Source organism: Bubalus kerabau, chromosome 8 (genome assembly GCF_029407905.1).
Source record: "Bubalus kerabau isolate K-KA32 ecotype Philippines breed swamp buffalo chromosome 8, PCC_UOA_SB_1v2, whole genome shotgun sequence".
Lineage (NCBI taxonomy): Eukaryota > Metazoa > Chordata > Mammalia > Artiodactyla > Bovidae > Bubalus > Bubalus kerabau.
The window spans coordinates 49,916,728-49,939,537 of NC_073631.1; the positions used below are offsets into that span (position 1 = coordinate 49,916,728).

The 22,810-nt window shown below is 45.0% G+C and overlaps 1 protein-coding gene across 7 annotated transcripts in view; it reads right to left on the bottom strand.

The window, feature by feature from the left end:
- The window catches only part of ATXN7L1 (ataxin 7 like 1), a 252,662-nt gene extending 230,935 nt beyond the window's left edge, over positions 1-21,727 (bottom strand). For all 7 annotated transcript variants that reach the window (XM_055590218.1, XM_055590217.1, XM_055590214.1 and 4 more), the window contains exons 1-2: positions 21,501-21,727; positions 20,914-20,982 (exon numbers count right to left, since the gene is read on the bottom strand). In XM_055590218.1, coding sequence (XP_055446193.1) covers positions 20,914-20,982; positions 21,501-21,681 — 250 coding nt within the window. In that variant the 5' untranslated portion in view covers positions 21,682-21,727. The remainder of the gene's footprint in view (positions 1-20,913; positions 20,983-21,500) is intronic.
- Positions 21,728-22,810: the final 1,083 nt, after the last annotated feature.

Genomic DNA, 22,810 nt, shown 5'->3' on the forward strand with positions numbered 1-22,810 from the left:
CATACTGTGCCGGCTCTGGGCTCTGGGAACCTTAGAGTCTTACCCTCTCTCTTGTTTTGAAAGGGGCAGAGAGTACCATAGCTTGGAGAGGAGATTTCAGGAAAGCCCCAGAACCCCTCCTGAGGAAAAGTAGACTCAAACAAAATACGCCTTCACCCTGCATCAGTCTTCACACCACTGGAGGGCTTTATACACGACAAATCAGAATCCCTGTTCTGCATCCCTCCTGCACCCTTAGCAGAGGTTCTGCACACAGTGCTCCAGAATTTCATAAAGGAAAATGATAAAATCCCACCACCATCTTTGGTCTGAAAGAATGCAGCCATTCACTTGAGGCCACTGTCCACGAGGCAGCTGCCTGATTTCTCCCTCCCAAAGTCTCTGGACCATCCCCACTTGTTCTCTGAAGTTTCAGCACCATCTTCTCCTAGGCTCTGAGCCATCAAGCCTGCTCTCTGGCCCCCACGCCATCCAAATCCCACCCCCAGAGGCTGGCTGGCTAAGGTCTGAATGTTTGTGATCCCCCAAATTCACATGTTGGAATCTAACTCCTAATGGGACAGTTTTGTGGGTGGGGCCTTTGGGAGGTGATTAGGTCATGAGGGAGAAGCCCACGTGAATGAGACAAAAGATCTTAGACCCCAAAGAGCTCCACAGCCTCTTCCTCCAGGTGACGACATAATGGGAAGTCTACAAACTGGAAGAGGGTTCTGACCAGTTCCTGACCATGCTGGTGCCCTGATCTTGGACTTCTGGGCTCCAGAACTGTGAGAAATGAATGTCTGTTGTTTATAAGACACCCAGTCTGGTATTTAGTTCTAGCAGCTGGGATGGACAGACACTGTCCCTAGCCTCTCCCCGCCACACTGTGCTGGCTCTGTGCTCTGGCAACCTTATAGTCTTACCCTCTCTCTCACAGATGAAGCTCGCCAGACCCTGCTCCTACAACTGCCCAAGGTCATCCTGACTTCAGGCAGAGGGAGACCCAATCCCAGGAACCCTCTGCACCAGCCTCTGCCCAGCAAGTGCCTCCTCACACCCAGGAAGCACTGGAGGTCACATGCAATCTGGCCTCTCAGATTCTCTGCTCTGGTAGGGCTCTCTTGGACGGTAACACACTGGAGCAGATGCAGCCCACAGGATGCCCCAGCTCCTCTGAGCCCTCGGCCGGCACTCCTAAATGTGGCCTCATGCACATGTATTCCTGGTAGCTCTGATGGGGAGCTGCGCCTGAGCTGAGAGGAATCATCCCAGATAAACCGATTCTCTCCAGGCCTCTGTCTGACTCCCATCTGACACCACATCCAAAGCAGTGCAAGTCACGGTGGCCCAAAGGGGCCAACAGCCCAGGGTCCCTCAATGGATAAATGGACAAACAAAATGTGCTACATACACACAATGAAATATTATTTGGCCATAAAAAGAAGGAAATTCTGACACATGCTACAATATGGATGAACTTTGAGGACATGATGCCACGTGAAACAAGCCAGTCACAAAAGACAAATACATACAATCCCACTTATCTGCAGTACCTAGAACAGGCAAATTCACAGAAACAGAAGGTAGGGTAGAGGTTTCCAGGACTGAGGGTTGGGGGGAATGGGGAGTCATCATTGAATGGATACAAAATTTGTTTGGGATGCTGGAAAATTTCTGGAAACAGATAGTGGTCATAGCTGCACAACACTTTCTATGTACTTAGTGCCACAGAGTTGAATACTTTAAAATGGCTAAAGGAGTACACTTTATGTTAGGTATATTTTTAAAAGTTTAAAAATTAAATGCGCTCTAGACTGTGACTTAAAAAAAAAAAAAGGCAACAGCTGCATCTGTCTTTACCTCACTTTTAAAAGATTTGAGGATTTGCTATATTGATACTTCCCATAAGAGCCTGATACACCAAGAATGTGACCCCAGTACTTAATCTCCAGGTACACCACCTCCACAGAGGCCTAACACCTTTGGCCCCTTGGCCAGCTAAGACCACCCTGGATGAAAGGTGCCACATGAATGGAGACATCCCTTTTTCCCTGCCCTTCCCTCCACCCATAGGCAGCTGATTTTTCTAAGAAGGCTGGGCAGCCAGGCCCATTCTGGGTCGGCATCAACTACCATCCCGTTATAAATCCTTCCCCACAAAGCACTGGAGACTGGTCCTCTCACTGTGCCAAGAAGTCTTTTTCCTAACCATCTGTAACCCATTCAAAGGCACCCAGCAGGAAGCGGTGGCAAGGAAAACCCCTGCACAAGGCAACTGGCGGGACCACCTTGCCTCTTGCTCACAGCCAACAAGAGGAAGTCCTCCTTTCTCTGGACACAGAACATCTAGGGGAGTACTGAAAGGTGCCGGGCGCCTGTCCGGGCCCAAGTGTACTCTAGACAGATGCACGCAAAATTTGGTCAGAAACGCAAGCTGTATTGAATGTTTAAATTAACCCTGAAGAAAATTCATTTGAGAAAACCAAACAAACCCCAGACCCTAAGAGGGAAAGACAATAACAATATATGAAAACTAACCTCAAAAATGCTTTCTTCTGATTTCTGTGGACAATGAGACCACAACTTCAAGTAGTTCCAGTCCTTCTCATCATGGTTCCCCCTCCACTCTGGTGTTGTCAGCTGCTTCTTCCTAATAGTGAGAGCTTCATTTTTTGACCCTATAAGCTGAAACTCTCAAAGTGTTTCAACAGTGAGCTGGGACTGGCCTATACAGGCTCGTAAAAGCAAATTATTAAATCTTCAGGAATTTGGTGAGCCAATTAAGAAATTATTAAAAATTACGTAAGCTAAAATTAAATGTGCTATTTTAAAAAAGAGAATAAATACTCAAAACAAACCACTTCTATTTATCTTGTTACATTTTACTATTATCCATGCTTTGGGCAGAGGTTGAGAACTTTTTGCAAAAAGATCCAGGTAGTAAATATTTTAGGTTCTGAGGGTCTCTGTCTCAGCCATCTCACTTAACCACGGTGGTGAGTGCAAAAGTAACCTGAGACAATAGATGAATGAATGAACATGGCTGTGCGCTGATAAAACTTTATTTACAAAGACACATGACAAGGATTTCACTGATGGACCATAGTTTGCTAACTGTTGCTCTTTATTTACATTTACTGTATCTGCACAGAAGAAATCCTATATAAGGGCTCTAATGTGCACCTCTTCCCAACTCAGTTTAGTGATAACATACTGATATGAGAGCTTGCATCACAGAAACCATCAAATGCTACAAATCAGGGTTTTATTTGACTACCTAGTTTTAAGAAGGTGATGCAGAAAACTTTAGAGATGCAAATTTAAAAGTATATCATGTTGATAAAGAATATGCTGGAGGCTGCCAAGAGGGAGGGGGTGAGAGAGGGATGAATTGGGAGTCTGAGATTAGCAGATGCAAAACTGGTATACAGAATAAACAACGTCCTACTGTATAGCACATGATAAACCAAAATGGAAAAGAATATGAAAAAGAATATATATATATACAGACATATATATGTGTGTATAACTGAGTTACTTTGCTGTAGAACAGTAATTAACACAACACTGTAAATAAACTATATATACTTCAATAAAAAAGAGAGAGAGAAAAAGTATATCATGTCGATAGCTGTATTTGAAAAGCACACAAAAATGAGACCATACTCTCTTGGTACTTGAGAACTATTATCCAATTTAGCAAGGAAGTCGCTGTTGTCACCAAAGATCGAGCAAAGTTCCCATGTACATCTTTGTTCTTTCGCTTTCATCTTCCTCACTGACTTAAATGAAAATATCAACCAGCACTTACATCAGATCAACACTTGCTGTCAATTTCAAACTTAGGTTGGCCAGCGGAATAAGATTTTGGCAAAAATCAACAAAAGCATTCTGTGAGAATCAACTGATGATATGAAATTTACCGTAAAGAGTATTAAATATTGTATGATTTTTAAACTGTATGTTAAACACCCTTTTATCAGTAAAATGTATAATAAACCTACACATGTACACGTGCAAGTTTGTTTAGAGAGCGAGCTGTTAAGCATTTACTAGTACAATGTTGATTGTGATAGAAAAGAATTTCCTGATTAACTTCCAGAGCAGTGAGACCTAACAGAGAAAGAGAGATTGACCCTACTCCCAGCACAATGAATAGCAACACATACACAAACATTACCAACAAAAAAGGCACCTGTTTCCTTGAAATGCCATAAAAAAAAAAAACATGGAATTGTACAGGGTACCATGTAGGTGTGCCATTGGAATACATTACAAACTGTTTCTCTTCAGTGTTAAAAGCAGATACAGGATTCATCCTAACTCCTTTTTCTAAAAATGACTTTCTGCAGGAACTCACAGCCCTCCCTAGGTCTAGCCATTCTAGCCATCTGTGATGAAGCACTCAGTTATTCACTCACTCATTCCTCAAACACTAACTGGCCTCCAATTACACATCCTTACCTGTGCTCTAGATAGACACACAAACCAAAGAGTCTCTGCCCCCAAGTCAAAGGTCGTGCAGGCCGCAGACTGATAAAACCTCTTCCTTCCCTGGCCTCCACGCATTCAAGCCACATTCACAAAGTGAATGAATTCCACATTTCAGTCCTGAGTTCCTGGAGGTCAGGGGCCAGGGCTAGGGCACCTGTGCATTCTGCATGCCTCCCCCTACCCCCGCCCTCCACCCAGTGCCTGGGTGGTTGGTCACTTTCGAGGGAATAGGTGCTGTAGGAAGCACTGTTTTAGATACAGAACCTGAGGAGCATCACACAATTAACTTCAGCAGTTCACCGATCCCAGGCTAAATGCTGGACTCCTGCTGGAAGGTAGGAGAGGGATTATTTTAAATGCAATTATCCTCTTCCTTCCCCAAATTAAAGAAGAGGATCACTTGAGTGTGTGGGAAAATGTTTCTCAATGTTTTTAAACTCATACTCTACCAAGATGTGGTCACACTTTACTTCTGAGCTTTGCACACAAAGCTCGCTCTATATATCTAGAATTTCCCATTGATTATGGGTTTTTCATACTATACGTGCATCTTACTGAAACACGCCCGGTTCTTGCCCTTGCTCCTTCCTAGCTCAAACCATGGGTGTTCAACTTCTTACTCTGAAAATTGGTAATTAGAGGGGAGAATGTAACTCTGCCTTTTTAGAAGGAACTTAATAGTTCATCTCTACTAATGAGAAAGAGCTCTTCTTTATATATGAATGTCAGCCAGTAAATGTAGATCAGAACAACAAAATTTATTTTTTTGGCTGCATCACGTGGCTGACAGGATCTCGGTTCCAGACCAGTGACTGAAACCACACCCTTGGCAACAGAAGTATGGAGTTCTAACCACTGGACCATCAGGGAATTCCCAGAATGGTGGAATTTGAAAATGACCACTCCACAACTCCCCAAGAAACAACTGATCCAGCAAAGATCATCAGTGGGGGCCAAGATGGTTCTAAGAAATTTCTTTATGGGGAACAGGGTTCTCAGTCGGTGCCAAAGCATCACCCACAGAATGGCATGCTAACTGTAGATAGAAAACATATCTTTGCGATAAAGAGAGGTGGTCACCACATTTCCAAGTGATCAATATCTAATAATGGGACACCTGACATCATGGATCCCTGCTGAAATGTTCAATGAAGCACTTAGAATTACCTGGACATATTTTTGCCAAAATGTTGAGCCTAAATCTGAGACTTTAGGTCTAACTTCTGGTATGTAGGGTAACCAGATCATAGAAAAAGAAGGTAAATGAGACCATGAGGAAGTGATCAGACAGATCAAAATGGGAAGCAATTTAAACAGCAATGTTATATATATATATATATATATACACACACACACAGAAATACACACATATGCATATATATATACCTATATATATATATACACATACATCCATGGTGGGGGTACTGCCCTAGATTTAAACTGACTAAAGAGGCATCAAAACCAAATGTAATTCATGAACCTTGATAGGATCCTGGATATATATTTTAAAAATATATTCAGAAATAAAGCAACTATAAACTTTTTTTTTTATTGGGGGGACAATAAGGGAAATTTGAATACAAACCAAATAGTAGATTCTATTAGGGGATCAACACTAGTTTTCTAAATGTGATTCTGGTATTATGATTATGTCAGAGAATGCTTTTATTTTCAGGAGATACATGCATGCGTGCTTCAGTTGTGTCTGACTCTGCAACCCCGTGGACTGTAGCCCACCAGGCTCCTCTGTCGATAGGGTTCTCCAGGCAAGAATCCTGGAGTGGGTTGCCAGGCCCTCCTCCAGGGGATCTTCCAGACCCAGGGATTGAACCTGCATCTCATTATGTTTCCTGCATGGGCAGGGAGGTTCTTTACCACTAGTGCCACCTGGGAAGCCCTTAGGAGACACAAGCTGAAGTATTTAGGATGAAATGTCAGGCTGTCTGCAACTTACTTCCAAATGGTTCAGCAAGAACACACATACATATTTATATAAGATGAGGCTCTGAGAACTTAAGTAGCTCAAGGTTACACAATCAAATGTGTCAAGATGATAAATATTTAGAGGTGAAGTGTCATGATGTCAACAACTGATTTCCAAAGAGTAGAGAATATATATATACATATCTTTATAAAAAATCAGATTAAATGTGAACTGATTTTTTTAATTCTAAGGGATGCATATGTGAATGCCCATAGTGCTATTATTTCAACTTTTTGCATACATGTGAAAATTTTTAACTGTAACATAAAGATGGTGGGGTAAAAAAGAAACAAGGGGGCAAGTGGTGGGGTTTACCACCAAATCTGAACCAAGAAACTTCATGCTGCTTAAAGGTGCCTATGAGCCAAACCATAGCACACTTCCAGTGAATTTCACCACTGACGCAGGACCCCATGGAGGATCCTGAGGCTGCAACGCCCTATGCTGAGCTGAGCCTTTTTGCCATGTGGCTCCAAAGAGCCACCTGAGCAGAAACTTCAGGAGGCTTGCTAGCTCTCAGAATTGTAACAATGTCAAAAAATCAGGTGCTAAATCAAAGAGACTCACAGATCATCTCCAGACTGCTTCTAAAGAGGAAAATATAAATTTAGAGTTGTTTAAAGGATATAGAGCTTCAGTTTTATGAGATGACAAAAGTTCAGGGGATTAGTTGCAGGACAATGCAAATGTACTTAACACTCCTGAAAGTGAAAGTCACTCAGTTGTGTCCGACTCTTTGTGACCCCATGGACAATACAGTCCATGGAATTCTCCAGGCCAGAATACTGGAATGAGTAGCCATTTCCTTCTCCAGGGGATCTTCCCAACCCAGGAATCAAACCCAGGTCTCCTGCATTGCAGGCGGATTCTTTACCAGCTGAGCCACCAGAGAAGCCCAAGCATACTGGAGTAGGTAGCCTATCCCTTCTCCAGGGGATCTTCCCAACCCAGGAATTGAACCGGGTCTCCTGTAATGCCAGTGGATTCTTTACCAACTGAGCTATCAGGGAACTGTACCCTTAAAAATGATTAAACTGATAAATTTTATGTTATTTGTATTTTACCACATTTAAAAAAAAAAAAAAAAAAAGAAAAGAAATGAAAATGCAGGTCTATCAAGACACATACTTGAAAGCCAAACTGGATGTCTAGCTGAATTGTAGCACTCTTTTTAGTTGAAAACAACTCAGGGAAGAAAAAGGGAGGATGTGTTCCTTCTCCCTCACCCCCAAATCCACCAGATTATAATAAATGCACTTGTGAAAATAATGTATCAGGTGAGCAACAGAATGGCCACAAAGTTATTAAGATGGAGGGGCTGAAGTGCATGATGGCTATGGCCAGCAGCATGGTATCCAGAAGCAGGGCAGGCAGCACCGCCTGTGAGGCTGGGGAAGCTTCTGCAGAAGGAATGAGGCCTGGGCCCTGCAGCAGGAAAGGGAGGCAAAGACCAAAGATGAGCACGAGGAAGGAACGGGGCTGGTAAGGGGCAAACCACCTGTCAGGATTTGAAGGGACTGAGGCACAGGGGACCCAGAACACTGCATTAACTGCAGTCGATGGGGGAAGTGATGATAGGTTTTCACTCCAGGAACAACCTGATAAAATGTGACTTTTCGGGAGATTAATTTTGAATTGGTATGTTGGGAAGATGGAGACAGGGAGGCCAATTAAGCAGCTATTATAAAAACGGAGGCTTGCCTGGGGTGGGGGCAGAGGGAGTGGAGGGAATGGAGAGGGGTAGAGGACTGCTCCTACAGAGAGAGCAGGAGGGTGAGAGGAAGGGAGGGAGGGTCTTTCTCAAGACAGTGGCTAAGGGACGATACAAAGAAAGCTCTGCACTTGCACTGTGTCTAGGGGGATAGGGAGTGCAGTGAGAATATCCGTGAGGGGCTGTCCAATACAGCACACCAGAGGGGTGAGCAAGGAGCAGGGCGGGCTCCCACAGAGCAAACCCTGGAGGGAGGGGAAAGCCAGGAAGGGGGCCAGCAGGACAGATGCAAAAGTGGGCATCACCAAAACTTTGGAAAAGAAAATAAGGTGTCCCAAAAGCTTGAGGGCAGTCTATTATCTAATGAAATCCCTAATAATCTCATTTGGAAAGCAAACAGCCTCCCAGTCTAAGGCTGGATTATTCTATATTGGATTTGCACAAAACAGAGCCAGCTCTCTTTTTAAAGGTCTTCTGCCAGTAAGTGTTTGGTCTGAGCCTCTGAAAGTGGCAGGGCTCTCTTGAGTCCATTTGCCCTGCTTCTGCAAAAGATGGCGAGGAGGGACACAACGGTCAAGGTCAAGGGTGTAGTGCCAAAGAACAGAAGCCTGGAGTCTAAAGACAGGGCTCACCAGGCTGACGCTGCGGTGGGAAGAATGGAGCCAGCCTCACCCAAACGTGCCTTGTTTCACTTTCCCAACATTTCCCTTTCTTCCTGACAGTCTGCAGCAGATTCTGTCATGTGGGAAAGGTCCTCCAGCCCACGAGCTCTTGGCCTCTCTGGGAGGATCGAAACACTGGCCAGCAGACCAAGCGACTGGGGCCCATGAAAGGTCACTTGAAACCCCACACTGATGCGGGAACTGAGTAGGAGGGACAGTGCTAAAGGGGAAACACATGTAAAACCACTGAGAGAGAGAAACTCCAGTTCCCTCTAGGATCAGCCAGGCCCCCACGTACCAAATGCAAAATGCCCTAGTTAACGGGGAGTAGCTGAAAGCCAGAATCACGGACCTGAACATCACCACGTGGCCCTGCCTGCATATGGGAGATGGATTCTGTGTCTCTCTCGGCCACTCCAGTCACAGACTCTTCTTTGTCACTGCCCCTCAGCCAGTCACAACTAGGGTGTCTCTATAGCTGAAGAAGGCAAAGGTCTTTCACACCCACTTAGCAGGTGCACTGCCCATCAAAAGGACACCTCTAACTGGCGGGCAGTGAAAAGGAGTCTCCATTCCATCATCCAAAGGAGCACACCCTTCATGAAATTACTAACAATCCCAACGTCAAGAGGGAAACTGAAAAGCGGCCGAGAAAATGTTCAAAAGGAGGAAAAAAAGAGACAGAAATCATCCCTGTAGATAGATGCCCCTGGAGTTGCTTGGCAACCATCTTTGCTAACACCTTCTCCCAAAAAGGAACAGTTTGAGTCAGCTCCTGAGATATCCCCGAGGCCAGGGCTCTGACCACAGAGGCCCCAGAGCTGGGGCTTTGGGATGAAAAAGCATTTCACTGAGGGGAAACCTGGGGCCCTATCAGCAGGCCACTGGCTCATGAGGGGGAAGAAAAACATAACCATTTTGTTTAAAGATCATGCGTTTTGAGGCAGGGCTGATACTAGAGTGAGGCAGGGCTGGTACTAGGGTGAGGCAAGTGAGGTGCTCAGGCTGCAACATTTAAAGAGGCCCTCGCTCTGCACTTGCAGGAGCCTGTGTGAGCATCTGTAAATGTGTGTCCTGGATGCCTCGCTGGCCTCACCTTAGTTCAAGCCCTGCTTCTAGAGCGACATTAGGACACAGTGCTTAAGAGTACTATCTCCAGGGGACTTCCCTGGTGGTCCAGCGGTTAAGACTCTATGCTTCCAAGGCAGGGGGTACAGGCTTGATTCCTGGTCAAGGAACAGATATCACATGGCATATGGTGCAGACAAAAATTCCAGGATGTCTCTGGAATCATCCTGCCTCTCAGTTCAAATCTCAGCTCTTCCTCCTCACTGTATCACCTTGGGTAAATCACTTAATGTCTCTGAGCCTGAATTGATAACAGGAATTGTCTCATAGAATGTCAGGAAGATTACATGAGAAAAATGCACATTTAGTTCTATGTCTGGTATCTACTCAATAATCAGTAAATGGAAGCTAGGATTGTTACTTTTAAAAACACATAAGCATCATCATCAATTTTTAAAACATGTAAGCAGCTCCCCAGAATCCCTTAAACTGAGCCTATGGAAACCAAGTGTCTGGGAGTGGTCCTGGTCTCCGATTTTTAAGAGCTTCACAAAGGATTCTCAAGGTGGGCAGGGTCAAGAGCTACTTCCTGTAACCGAAGTTCAGTAAATAACAGAGCCACCGAGGAAGCTTGTTAAAATGCACACTCCTGTGCTCTGGGCCGAGTGCTTCTGATTCAGTGTCACTGCAACCTGGGATGCTAGGTTAAGTACCTAGGTGGTTTCAACACAGGGTCCCCGAAATGGCCACACTGGAAAACTGAAACTGACTCACCCTTGAAAACTCACAGCACAGGAACATGGGTCCAACTCCTCTTGTGTTTATTCCTGGCATCCTTAAAGCACCAGGGATAAAATATTGACTAAAGATGCCCAGGCACACTCCTGGAGCAGTAAGGATGCTATCTGCCCCTTGGAAGTGGCAGCTCATGTAAGGCAAGGAAAAGGACCCAAGTGTCTGGTAAAAGTGACAACCATCATTACAAAAGCTTACATTACTGAGTACCTAATGTATGCCAGATAGTACTTCATGTCTTTTCACATCAACCCTAAGAGCTGGTATTATTCCTATTCTGAAAAGAATGAAACTGAGGCTCAGAAAATTTATCTTACTACACAGCTTGTAAGTGGCTAGGTCCAAATGTAAATAATGCTCCATGAAGCTTCTGAGTCTGCAACATCAATGTATATTTGCAATAAAATATACCTAAAATTTTATCATTTTAGCCATTTTTAAGTGTTTGGTTCACTGTCACCACCATCAATCTAGCAGAACGTCTTCATTTTTCCCACCTGGAACTCTATACCCATTAAACACAGATTCTCAGTAGAGAATTCCCCGTCCCTAGCCCCTGGTAACCTTGTTCTCAATGTTCTCTACTCTTGTTCTCAATGAATTTAATTCTTTTAGGAACCCTGCATAAGTGGAATCATACAGTATTTGTCCTTTTGTGGCCACTATGCTCTTAAAAAGAACTAGACACCACCTTGGCCTGACACGACCAAACTAAGCACGTGTCTCAACCATCTTCCATACCCTGGTTAGTGTCATCAGTTTGGATGTCCTGTCTCCCCACCCCCAACCTGGGACTCCATGACCTACTGGAGCATTGGGGCAGGGTCACAGAGCTCCTCCACTCTCACCGTCCCCCAGCAGAAGGTGTCCTTGAACTGTTCATATTCAGAGAATCACAATCAGCTTCACAGAGCAGGTTTGCTGATAACTGCTTCTGTGTTCAAAGAGCCTGTCAGTGAGTCACTTTTATCTTTTCCTGGTGTGACTCTGTCCTGCCCTAGAGAGTATTTACTTGGTTTACTTTTTTCTTTAAGCACCCGATCCCTAAAATTGGCAGGCAGAATTATGTTATGAAACCACAGGTACAAGGATAAAGCATCCATACAAAAACAAAAGCTTTCCCCACAGTGGAATTCCAGCTTGACTCAGAGGCAACTGCACAGCCAAGACTAACACCAGAACAGTAACGGTCCTTGGCCTCAGCTCCCTTGCAGGAAGCACTTCCCTAGACGCCCATCATTAGTTCAAGTGCCTCTGGGTCCAAACCCAGGTCCATTTGGCTGATGCAGCCAATCTGAGCTCTGCCATGGGAAAACATAAGAGAGCCAGCCAACCAGCATTAGCTGGGAGCCCATCCTAGGCACAACATCGTTCCAAGAATTTTAGGAGAGAGAGACACAAGGAAGTCAGCCCTTGACGTTCAGTCTCTACAGTTTGGAAAAAGGTCAACCCATTGACCAACCCTCTCCCTTTCCATTAGGGCTACCTTCAATTACTGCAGGCATGATTAGATTCCCAGGGGTCAAGCCCTGAAGATTCTCCCATGGTCCCCATGAGGTAAGACAGGTGTAGGGGCTCCCAAGAAGTGACCCACAACACTGGGGAAGGTAGATGCCCCTGCAGCCCTCTGCAAGGAGAGGGGCAGCTTCTCCTCAAGGTGCTGCCAGCCTGGGGGAGGGGCATACAGTTGTGGGCAGCTACTCCTCTGACCTTTCTGAAGTCGTCTGTCTTGCTCTCTGGCACAGGGATGTGCTCCAGCCTCACTTCCACGTCCTAGGATTTTCTCAGTGGTTCTGTGTCCACAAACAGCTGGTAGCTGTTCTTGAGAGGAGGGATAAAGTTGGGAACGACCTACATCACCATCTTGGTGATGTCACTTCTGGGGCAGTCACTAAATGATCCGAGTTTCCAGATGTGAACACTGGGCCACCTCAGGGGTTGTGGTCCTTGGGTAAAAAGATGTTGATGAGGACAGGGTCTTGGTGTGTCTGCTGCTATCGTTTTATGTCTACTTCCAAAGGATGTCATGAATGAAACAAAACGTCATGAATGAAAGGTTAGCCTGAAGGATACAAACACGATGTACACAGAAAACCAGGCAAAACCCAAATTTGTCTAACTGTCTTAAACCACTTCTGGAGTGGAGACAGCAGGCCCCTGTAAGCCACTGGTTTGAGTGAACACGGCCTTCTACTCCTAAATAACGCCGCAGACCACTTGGCACGTGGGCCAGAGCCCTAAGGAATCAGATCCTCCTCTGCTCTCCCTATTTTCTAATCCTTAACGTGGAAATCCTGAAGCCAGCGGCTCTGCTCTCCATCATATGCATCCCCATTTCAGACAAATCCCAGGGGTAATCAACTGCACAGAACGCCAGTTGTATTTCCAGCCTGACTTTAAATATAAACTGAAATCCTTAATGCTTCACCATGCTGCTTTTGACATCAGGGGCCCCCATACAATAAATGCCATTATTATTAGAATCGGTGGCTTGGGGTCTCTTCCACCCACAGTGACGGAAGGCTGAGCTGAACCTGAATCTCAGTGCTATAACCATTTACTATGGACATGAAGTTTCAGAGGGGTCATCTTGGAAATTTGGAGGAAAGCTTTGTGAGGGGTGGAGTCTTCTCCATTTAGATGCTTCCAAATGTAGCCCCCTGCAGGCAACAGTCACAGCTCCACACCTGCCTGCTGAGGACTCAGTAAGGCTGCCTCACAGGGAACTTGGGCCTAAGACATGGACAGATAGTAAAGGAACATTGCTGAGTCTGTTTCTCTTGTGTTCTTACCTTTCCAGCCTCACATTACACCAGTGATTCTCTTATCAGGGTGATTTGGCACCATCCCAGCCCACTCCTGGGATCTTTGGCAATGTCTGGAGACATTTTTGGCTTTTTCAACTCAGGGGAAGAGGAGGTTCCACTGGAATCCAGGGATAGAGGCTAAGGATGCTGCTAAACATCCAACAACATCCCAGGACAGTGCTCTACCACAAAGAAGTAGAGTCCCTGCTGAGAAACTGTACCACTCTCTGCTTCGCTATCGTCACCCAAGTGACAGACTTTTTAGTTTCTAGAACATTCCATATTCTCTCACACTTTGAGCCTGCACACACATTGTTTCCTTTAAATCTGTCCCGCTCAGTGCTCTGCATATTCGTTCTCCAGGTTTTAGCATAAATAACATTTCCTCGGGAATACACACCCTGAGCCCCAAACCTAAATTAGGCCCCCCATCATGCTTTCCAATGGTACCCCAACTTCCCCTTTCTGAGCACTCATCATGGTTGCCATGACTTTTTAAACATTTGCCTTGGCTGCTAGGATGGGAACGTCATGAGGGAGGGGCTCGTGCTCGTTCACGGCTGTCCCCCCAGGCCTAGCCTAGAGTCGGCCACTGTCACTCCGTCTCAAAGGCATGACGGAGGCCGAGAGAGCAGAAGCAGGTATTAAAAACTAACCAAGGGATTTCCCTGGTGGTTCAGTGGTTAAGAATCCACCTTCTAACGCAGGGAACATGGGTTTGATCCCTAGGCGGGGAATGAATATCCTACATGCTGTGGGGCAACTAAGCCCATATGCCACAACTATTAATACCTGGCCATGTACCACAACTAGAGAGAAGCCTGCTCACTGCAACTACTGAGCCTGTGTGCTGCTAGGAAAAGATCCCGTGCGACCCACAAAAGTCCTGTGTGCCACAACTATGACCTGATGCAACCAAAAATCAATACAAATCAACCAATAAGTAAAAACTAAGCAAGACACCCAGAGGCTTAAACTACCCTCCCATTATGCTGCTGTTTAGTCACTAAGATGTGTCTGACTCTTTTGCAACCCCATGGATAGTAGCCCGCCAAGCTCCTCTGTCCATGGAATTCTCCAGGCAATACTGGAGTGGGTAGAATTTCCCTTCTCCCAGGGTTCATCCCAACCCAGGGATCGAACGTAGGTCTCCCGCATTGCAGGCAGATTCTTTTACCAGCTGAGCCACAAGGGAATATTGGAGTAGGTTGCCATTTCCTTCTCCAGGGGATCTTCCCAAGCCAGGGATTAAACCCACATCTCCTGTATGGGCAGAATTCTTTACCACTGAGTCACCAGGGAAGCCCCATCTTCCCACTACGCAGGCACAAAAGAGAGAGGCAGGCTGAACTGCCTCTGATGTGGACCACTACCTAAGACAAATGGAAATGGCAAGATACTACGCAGTACTTATAGGATGTTAGCAGCCAGGTGGGTAAAGCAGGCAGGAAAAACTATCCATGTATCTACTTGAATGCACTTAGAGGATCTTGGAAAGGATACACAAGCAACTGGGGACAAGGGTAAAAGACTTTCTTTTTCACTGCATATCCTTCTCAACTATGTAACATGTAAACGTTATTGAAAAAAAATAAGAAACATTTGAATGAGAGAGAGAAACAGTTTACATCTTCCAGCTATAAAAGTGTCATTCCTTCCTGTAGACTGACATGATGAGAACCTAGCACAGGGTAACTGGGCTTAGGCAGCAAGATCACATGCAGTGTTTCAAAGTGTGCCCAACCTGCCTAACTTCCTATTTTGGGAGGAGCTAGAGCCACACTTTCTCCACAGAACTCAAGTGCATAGAAATACATGTATGTATAAAAAGATACTTATTTTAGAAGCTCGGTATTTTCAAAACTAGATGGTATTGAAAATGCCCTCTCTCAGCTTTGCCATCTTGGTCGTGGCATTCCCCCTTCTCTATCAGCTGGATGAAACTGTGAAGTTGATTCATTCTCCAAGTCCTCTCCTCCTTTTTGTCTTTCCTCCCTATCACATTGAGGGCACTCCACTTCTCCTATCCTTTCATCCCAAGCACTGGGCAAAAGAAGAGAGATGATAATGAAATGCCAAAGTGAACAAATGTTGCTGCTTATTAGCAAAAGGGGAGGAAGGTAGGCTTAATGGAGAAAGAAGTTGAAATTAATGGTGAAAATGAGGTTTATCAGTGTAATCTGTGGACTGGGTGTCTTCCCATTGCCTATTAGCATAGATAACAGAGTTGTCTGTATAATGATAAAGGGGACCAGTCCACAGTTTCCCATAAATCTCAACCACTTGTCGCTAGCTTCCCTGACTTGGATTCCAAGAACCCTTTGTTCTTATCAGGTCAGTTGCCATCTTTTCTCTAATTTGCCCTCATCCAGCTATAACTGAAAAATTCTTAAACTTGAGTTGAACACACTCCCACGTTCCCTGCTTCCTCCTGTGCTCCAGCCTAACTCCACCAGCATTAGCAGAACACCAAACTCTCACAGTCACAGCAAGATCTTACTGGCTCCAGAACAGTTTTCAGATTGGAAGGAAGCATTCCACAAGTTTACCTACATCAAATCAAAACACCTGGCAACACTGATGCCCAGAAACATGCCTGAAGTAATGAAGGTAGGCCTCCAAAGGACCCAAACAATGATCCACTGAGGACTTTCTATCCTGACTGATCAAACAACTTATCAATCATTTAAAAAATACGTTTTAAAACATCCTGGTCCCCAGAAAGAACTCTGCAAACTCTTCTCAGCCATAAGTCCCAAACTGCCAAAGTAATTTTTTTTAGCACTTGATAAAACTTATCAATGACTATATATCAACTGTACTCCATCAAAAGCATGGATATCACAGAAATCAGCTTTCAAAAAATCTTCAGCTTTATAAAATTATGATAACATGGTTTACTCTAGAAATAAAATTTCTGATTGGGTATATCTTTTCCTTTCATCACTGGTTAGTTAAAAATCCTCGTTAATTCTAATAATAAAATTTTCTAGAACTAGCTTCATTAATATATGATGATGATAATCTTAATAACATCTAAAAAATAAGAAAGGCACAAATTCATTAAGCACTTACTATGTGCTAAACTCTTTTGTATTGTCTCAGTTAATCTTCACAACCCCGCTATTATCTCTGAACTTTTTGGGCAACTTGATGTATAGTTCAGGACATTGATGAGCCATACACACCTGGTCCTTATAAACGCACATTCTTTAAAAATAAAAAGTTCAGGTGAGGCAATTAGAAAAGAGAGGCATCTTTCTAAATCACGAAGGTTTCCCCCGATTAGCTTAGAAAAATGTCTTCCAATAAATCTATGAAGCTAGAGAAAGAAAATTATTTTAAAAGGTTAGCTAGATGAATTGGCCTTCCTCGGAACTTCCTATCATAATGGCAGCTCACAGATCAGGCTAATCAGGTTTCTGGGACCCTCCTTGTGAGGAAATCTTAGCGCCTCAGATCCAGGTCTATCCCCTCTCCACTATGGGGAATGCATCACCCTGGGTTTTGGTCACAGACCCTTAGTTTTCTCAGTCTTAAAGGCCACACACCACTCACAAACTATCTGCGGGAGAATTAGGCTTGTGTATGAGGTGCAGTGATGTTTGGCACCAAGAGCTTATAAAAAAAAAGAAAAGAAGTCCAGTATTTGTAGTTTAAGATATTTCTAATGTGAAGGCTTGCTTTTTGTTGTTGTTTAGTCACTAAGTTGTGTACGACTCTTTGCGACTCCACAGACCGTAGCCCACCAGCCTGCTGTCCATGGGATTTCCCAGGCAAGAATCCTGGAGTGAGTTGCCATTTCCTCCTCCAAGGGATCTTCCTGACCAAGGAATCGAACCCACATCTCCTGCACTGGCAGGTGAATTATCTACCATTAAACAGTCTGTGTAGTATGACTGCATCTCAAATGTAGGTACATTCAATAAAGGAACTTAAATTCATAGGTCTCAGAGGGACCGAGGAGATTTTAAAACCACTCCCTTATTTTACAAGAAACAGAGCAGGCCCAAACAAGGAAAGTGAGGTTCCCAAGGTCACACACTGGAATTAGAAAGCAGATTCAAAGCCCTCTCTCCTGCTCCCTTCACCCTTCAGTCTGCCCTCAATATAACCCCACATGACTACATTCAAGCACAGAAATAACTATGCCTTCTGAACCCAGGTGATGATCTGGCAAAGTTCAAAAGTATTTGCCAAAAAAAAAAAGCATTTGCCAAATTCCTCTTGACATAATTTTAGCTAACTTTGGATAAACAGTAACATGAACACGAAGACTTTATTACAGAAATCTCAAATCATTCAGCTAACATTTCATACTGATATAGGTGGAGTATTGAAGTAGAAAAAGATTCAAGGAATGGAGAAGGAACTATATTACAATAATCAGGTTGTTCAAAAGTCTGCAAGTCCTTCCTTCCTTCTGAAGCTGTGGCCAGATGGAGGCAGAAGATAAAATGATTCTTTTTTCATTTTTCCAGCCTAGCTTTTCCCCCAGAGTTTAGTCCATAAAAAATATCAATCACAATGTTCACAGCAGCATTATTCACAATAGTAAAAAGATGGAAACAAGCTAAATGTCCATTAACGGATGATAAACAAAACATGATATATACATACAATGGAATATTATTCCGCCATAAAAAGGAGTGAAATTCTGATACATACTGCCTCATGAATAAACCATGAAAATATGATGCTAAGTGAACGAAGATGGACACAGAGGGTCATATATTGCAAATATATAGTACCTAGAATAGGCAACTTCGTAGAGACAGAAAATAGAATACAAGTTTCCAGGGTTCAGCCCCAGGGGAGGGGGACTAGGAAATTATTATATTAATATAATGGAGACAGGGTTTGTGGCTGAGATGATGAAAAAGCTCAGGAAATGAATAGTGTTGAGAGTTGAACAACACTGTGACTATACTTAATATCACTTAGTATACTTACTAAGTATACACTTAGTATACTTAGTATACTTAGTAAGTATACTTAGTATACTTCAGTAGCACTGAATTGTAAGACTTTAAAATGGTTAAAATGATAAATTTTATATTTATTTTACAATAAAAAAATTCACATCAAAATCTGGATCATGTACCTTCATTTCTTAATTGGAATTCCTAAATTCACCTATTAATTGCTATTAAAGCACAGTCTCAAGACCTGCTTACTACTGATGACATCCTGGTCCATCTATGTACGCTCACCACCTGGAGAAACACGGTCACTCCCAGGCCACGTTGTGTCCTGGAGAGATCCATCCACAATCAGGTACCTGGGACTTCCCACACAATGACTCCAGCAAGAAGACCAATAGCAAGACGAAAGCAACCAGTGTTTCTGGGGACTTTGGCAACCAAATATCCCTATACCAAGTCTCAGCTAAACCTTTAAACTCCTCACCACGGGAAGAAGAGATACAGTTCATGTATATATATACACACACAATCTATCCATGAAGAAAACTGTGTGCGCATACCAGGAGAACTCCAGGAACTGCTAATCCAGGCCTGCTCCACCAGGCCCACGAACAAAGAGATTTCAGCCCATACATGGCTATTTCATAAACTGAGCAATCGCACAGTTGCACTGAAAAGTGGGGTTCCATAATACAAATGCACATAATTAGGAGCTAAATCTTTGTATCTTTACAGGTGAAAGCAAGATGTAAGCTTATATCTTTACAAATGTAAGCAAGATGTACCACTTGTGGCTTCTAAGGAAAGGAGAGCTTTACATTTTTTTTTCCCCCTTAAAAGAATCTATTTCTCATGAGGCAAAGAGAATCTGAAAAGAAGGGTCTTCTGAAATAGAAGCCTGGGGGAGGGTGCAGAATATTTTTGTGTGTTATAGTCATAATCTATCAACCAGGCCTAAGAGGTACCAATTCTGGGCTATACCATGACCATTATTCAACTTTAAAGGTTTTCACAAGCTCATCTTTTCTGGAAACCTCTTCATTGCCACTGGTCTGATAACTGAGTCCCGTAAGTTTTTAAAGGTGTCAAGAGTTTGTCTGTGAAGAAAAACAATTTCCAGTGATACTTTCCAATGCCAACACACATGGACACTGAGCACAAATAAGCTGCCACTTGTACTTGACATCATTCCCTTGTGTATCCTAAAGACACATGTCAAGATCACACTAAGATATTTAGAGGCAAACATCTTTAGAATACGGTTTCGTTTCCAATCAAAGTGCTTAATTAGCAGAAACATTATGCTAGAGAGCTGTCCTTGAATATGCATGCATTTTTAACCTCCATGTCATTTTTTTTGTGAAGCACAAATTCTCCTCTCACTGGATGGTCAGGAAACAATTAGGCACAGAAAACCAACTGTCTGATGTGTGATCCACAAAACAAGTTCCATCTTTCCAACCAGGTTTCGGCTGCCTACCAGGGTGACATCGCATTTTATGAGGGAAACCATCCTTTGGCATCTAATGGCCTTTTTCTCCATTCATTTTGGATGAGCCAGGCTCCTATGGCCTAGTTATGGCTGAACGCTTTCCACACTTCCCGCCAACCTCTTCTGCACCCCTGCACCTCCTCCCACCTCCAGTTTCAGTCAAACACATTTACAAGACATCAGTTAGTAAATAACAATTCAATTGAACCCATCATTCGTTCAACAGAAAGTGGTCTCTGGAGTTGCTCCATGTGAAGCCCATAGGCCACAGTTACATGTGGCAGGCCTGCAAACATGAATAGGCCATGATTTATTTATGATGACCATGTGTGTTTGATGCCCAGTTCCAGCAGGCTGTGGCTTCACTCACCTGCCTCTGTCTGGGATGACCTAGCTACTCACTGTGTTCCATTTTAGGTACTGTATTTCCACGCTGGGGAAACAGAGATGGGTGACCGGCTGGAGGCTATATACACAGATGCCCCTGCTCACCACATTACAATCTGTGACCAAACGCAAAGTGGGCCAAATGTAACTTGCTGCAAAGGTTTGCCATGTACCATGGCTTTTAGTGGAGAAGTAGCTGCTGGGATGACTGACCACGTGGGGTTCATTAAACTGTTGTGTATTTACCCACAAGGAAGGCTGGGATGCTTGTGAGTGGAGCCCTGCTCCTCATTTCAACGATTTCCACCCCCCACCATTTGGCAATAATGCTCTAAAGGCGAATAGCAGATATGCATCAGAAGGTCCAAATGTGGACTCCAGCTGAAGTGCAGGAAACTTCTGCCTTCAATAGTCTCGACCCCTCTACCCCCCAGTTGCATTTGTACTTTGAAAGAAGTTAACATGAAGCAGTAGTCACCTGGGCGTGCTCAATTTTTGACAAGCCTTAGTCACTCTGTACCCAGCAGAACAATTCACATTATAGTCGAAATCCTGTGAAGATTCTGCCACACATGCTAACACTAAAATGCCAGTAGCTCCACTTACCTTCTTTATTAAGCCTCATAACCTCCCTGCTTTTTCCACCCTCTTTTCCAGCCTCTTCTAAATCTACATCTGCAGATGAAAAAGAAAAGGAAAAAAGAAAATAAGGAAAAAAAGAGAGAAAAAAAAGGGGGGGGAGGCAAAGTCAAGGGGGGAAGGGAGAGTGTTTATTTGCAAACAGATCGATATAAATACTGGATATGAAAATCTTTCAAAAATTGACAATGCAACATTTTCTCCCAAGTCCGGATTTCCATCTACCTGGCCCATATAGGTACCAAAAAAAAAAAAAAACTATGCAAGCAGCAACAGAGTAGCCTTTTAAACGGATACACCGTGGGGCTGTGAAAGCCCACCCCGCGGGCTGCCACGGGGAGAGGGCACAGACAGACAGACAGACAGCCCTGGCAGCAGGGCCTCTCTCTGTGCACTGATGATCTGTCTCTGTGTGTATTTATTTAGAGAGAGGGAGAAGCATGGAGGACACCGGGGGCCACTCTCTCTCCACACACACACTTTTTCCCAGTGGCTCTAGGTGAATGGAAAGGTTACAGGGTAATAAAAGGAGGAGGAGGCGGTGGGGTTCTTACTGTCGGAGCAGTGTAATTTGGCGGCGTCGATCCAGGAGGACCAGGGTTTGCCCAGAAACGCCTCCGGACTGGGCACTTTGCGATCCAGTGTCGCCATTGCTCTTCCTTCTTGTTGCTTTTTCCCTGTTCCTTCGGCAGCAGCAGCCGAGAGACACGGGATTCGAGAACGCTCCGACGTCATCTTCGGAACGTTCCGACATTGAGTGTTCTGAAAGGGGGAGGGAGGGAGGGAGGGATGGGAGGAGGGAGGCGGAGGAGGAGGAGAGAGCAAGGAGGAGGAGCCGGCGTTCAGCGCCCGGCCGGGCTCGGCTCGGCTCTCGGCATCCGCGGCCGCCAGGGGCAGCAGAGAGGCGCCCCGAGGCCCGGCGCCTGCACGCCTGCCGCCAGCACGCCTGCCGCCGGGGGAGGGGCTGAGCGCTGGGACCAGAGGATGCAGCGCGGGGCGTGAGGATGCTGCGGCTCCGCCGGCACCCGGCGCCCGCTAGCCGGGGTCCTAGGGGCCAGACATGAGAGAGGGGGTCGAGGGCGACCTGGGAGAGGCGCGACCTGGGGCCGTGGGAGGGGTTGTCTTCCCTGCAGAGTTGCGCTCCAGGACGGAAAGTTTTTGCGTACAGCCCTTCCAGCGCGCCCTGCCCTCGCCAGTTCCTGTCGCCTACCTTGAGGCGCCCCCGAGAGGATCCCTGCCGCTTAGTGGAGAAGGGCCGAGCAACCCCCCTTTCCCGACGACCACCTCAAGGGAGGAGACCCCGGTGACCTCTCCTCCCAGCCACTACTCCCTCCACCTTTTCTTCTCTTTCTCGGTGGACCTTGGGTGGTGGAGGATTCTGCGGATGCCTTTGGGAGCTGAGAGTAATGGGTAGATGGAAGTGGTTCTAAAAAGCAGGTGAGTTTGGAGCTAGAGGAGCTGCCTTCCCATCTCAGGCTGCGGGGCGTTGCAGAGCTCAAAACTCGGGACCCCGCAATGCGAGTCTCCGGCTCTCAGAGAACCACTGTGCACACTTTGCTCCACATCCACGGTAGTGGGAGTGAGGACTTACCCACTCTCCGAAGATGCTGCTTAGCGGACCAAGCCCCTGGAGCCGTTTCCAGCACTTCCTCCTTTGAGATGAGGGTCGCCCGGATTAGCGCAATCAGGGATCTGATTCTTGGGAGAATTCACTTGAGGCTTAACTGCTCTGGCCAGCTATTAATAAAAGGAAGCGTTAAATTTCCTCTGGATTTTGGACATTTGATGCTTTCATTGAGATTCCCACCACTTCCTCCCTCCTCCCCCAGGGGTTGGCAGCAAAGGTGTTAAAAGGTCTTCTGGT